Here is a 2887-nt window from a genome sequence, read left to right on the forward strand (position 1 = left end):
AGCCTGTTTCTGGGGGGGCGGGGGTGGGGTGGGGTGGCAATGGGCCTGCATGAAAAAGCAGGATTGGCTTACAACCTCCAGCATGATGATGAACTCAAGGTGAGGCCAGGCCAGCTCGATCCCACCCCATTCGCAGACCCTCCAAAGCTGTTTGTTCCTCTGCCTTGTTCCTAGTTCTCCAGCCCTGGAGCCACCCACCCGAGGAGGGCGGGGCAGCCACTGCCAAATTCAGTGAGCCCTAGGGCACAGTACTGTGTGTGTCCAAGACTGGAACTTTAGGAGTAGAAAGCCCCATCTGTGTGCCAAGGAGCAGCTAGTGGTTTAGAACTGCTGACCTTGCAGATCACAGAGGAACTCATAACCACACCACCAGGGCTACAGCCACTGCTCCAGCTCTCAGGAGACAGGGACCTGCTGGTTCATCTACCCCAGTGCCTGCTGCCAGAGAACGTGGTGCCATTGGGATTTCTCTTAAAGAGCCTGTCTTCCCTTAACTTCCCTTCCCAGCCATATTCCACCTGCCTGGTCTCGTGCCCAGCCTGTCACAGGGAAGAGGCTGTGGGACCCAAAGCGTGGGCAGTCGTGCAACCTTCTGGTCGCAAACAAGGCATCCCACTTGCCTCTGGTGGGACCACCCTGACAAAGCAGGGCAGCAAAGCTCCATGCCCAGAAGTGGGCATTCCCCAGGTGTGGCAAAAGGCAGGAGGCCCACCTTTCCCACTGAGCCTCTGCCCAAGCAGGACCCTTGGGGCGGGGGTTGTGCTGATGTAGATAAGCAGCTGGGCCACTCAGGAGCCAGCATCTGCCCAGGACCAGTGAAACCAACAGGAACTGTTGGGGGTGGGGTGGGCGGTAAGGCCATCATGTTTAGTTACTTGACAAGTGCTTTAGCCACAGTTCGTTAAATGAATTATCAAATGGGTGTAACACATTAGGGAGTGATTTGAGAACTGATAAGGTGGCGTGTAGCTCTTTCATGGTTTTATGAAGGCAGAGGCTGGGATTGAGCCCAGAAAGGAAATTTATAAGCAAAGGAGTGATTCATGCTACACCAAGGTCCACAGGTCAATTTGACAAGACAGAACAAATCAGAAGCAACTAACAAGCCTTTATGAACTACACTCATTTTTCTCTTCTTGTACCGAAATGCAGATTTATTACACTCAAGGAACCGATACAAACTTTATTTCAATCATTTAACACTGCGATGTTCACAGTAAACAACTGCTTCTTTAAGGCAGGACATGGAAGCTGAGTCAGCAAGATTTTTCAATTACATGAGGTGGAATCCTAGAATCTGATTCTAAGCTAACCCTGGACATGACACTGCAAGTGTTTTACATCTTAGTATGGCACACGCATGAGGAGCCACCATCTTCAGAAACAATAATTTAGATAGAAAAGGATCCCGCATTACAGGAACTAAGAAGGCGTCTATTTACACAATAAATGCTAAAGAAGGCGAGTACAACAGGCCAGTGGTCCAATGTCGCCCAGGAGTCCTTCTCCACTCCGCCCTGACTGCTCCATTCTGGGGGAAGGCAGAGGCAGATGCTTCAATACAAACCCTCTCAGGAGCTTCGTTTAGACTTCTGAAATAAAGCTTGAAGGGGCAGCCATCAGATTTAGCTAAACGTTAGAAATGCTTCTAATTAAGGATAGACTTCAAGCTAATACTGAGACTTATGTTTCAAAATATGAATTGGAGATCATTCTAACAGGACTCACAGGAAAAAGAAACGCCTACATTTCAAAAAGACCTGTCATCTTTTCGAACTAAGTGGAGCCAACATCAATAGTAGCTATTTACGTACAATCAAAAACTCAACTTCTAGGGGAGTCTCTTAGTACTAGCCTAAGAGATCTAAAGGATCGTCGATGGGTTATTTTTGTGAAAGATCGATTTGAAAAGCAGTTTACAATATTGCCTTAGATCCTAACCTAGAAGTTTGGGGTGGGGAGGTGCTGGAGACAATTGGACTGTAAAATTGTTAGCAAGATACTTGAATCCACGGAAGCCAGGTTTAAAAATAACATGCCTTGTTCATGCAGGTTTAACCCATTTTAGTCACCTAGTGAATTTTGAACTGACTCCCATTTATTTAGTGGTAAACAGGCTGCCTTGTTATGTCTTTGATGTAAAACCTAACAAAGCTAGGCTAACCCAGGCTTCAACCTTGACAGTAGGCTGTGTATCTGCAGGTAAAGTGCCAGTTTTATATACAAACTAATGATTCAACGAAGTAAACTTCAAAAATCTGCTTTGCGGCAGTGGCATCTGACATTTTCCGACTGACTTGCTGAATTCTGCTGGATCAAACGAAAACTAGCTTGAGGGGCGGGCTTCCTCCCCTAGAGCCAAGCTTGCTGCTGGTGGTGCTAGTGCCCATAAGTGGGCTGCAGCCACCCTGCTGGCAAAACCCAAACACGAACTCACAAGACCCCAGGAGCCTTTGTCTTAACATCCTGTCGTTTTAGGAGACACCACTTGTTTTGTTAAGAAGCAGGACTAGTTTGAGGTAGCTACACAGTTCCTAAGATGCCAATGATGAAGGCAGTTCTACTTGGGTGGGGTGGCGTCAATTCATGTTTCGCAGGTTGGTACACTCAGAGTAGCTGACCTTTTTGGGTGAAAGGGGGGGGGGAGTAGTGAGACGAAAGCACATCTTCAGAGTTCATCTAGAAGTCGGCATCCAAGGTAAAGGAATTCTCTGTCGGGCTTGACATCACTCCCATCCTCTGATACTCGCCTACTCTCTTCTCAAAGAAGTTCGTCTTCCCTTCCAGGGAAATGTTCTCCATAAAGTCAAATGGGTTTTCTACTTTGAACATCTGGAAAAGGTTCACATCAGAATGTAAGTATTCCGAAACACTAGTTTCAAAAGGA

General features: G+C 47.1%; 1 protein-coding gene across 1 annotated transcript in view; it reads right to left on the reverse strand.

The window, feature by feature from the left end:
• Positions 1-1088: 1088 nt before the first annotated feature.
• RRM2 (ribonucleotide reductase regulatory subunit M2) overlaps positions 1089-2887 on the reverse strand; it is a 38016-nt gene continuing 36217 nt past the window's right edge. The window contains exon 10 of the mRNA XM_004696025.2: positions 1089-2832. Within this exon, the coding sequence (XP_004696082.2) occupies positions 2680-2832 (153 nt within the window). The 3' untranslated portion in view covers positions 1089-2679. The remainder of the gene's footprint in view (positions 2833-2887) is intronic.

The sequence above is a fragment of the Echinops telfairi genome, unplaced genomic scaffold (genome assembly GCF_000313985.2).
Source record: "Echinops telfairi isolate 266 unplaced genomic scaffold, ASM31398v2 ScPeMD7_9;HRSCAF=40, whole genome shotgun sequence".
Classification (NCBI taxonomy): Eukaryota; Metazoa; Chordata; class Mammalia; order Afrosoricida; family Tenrecidae; genus Echinops; species Echinops telfairi.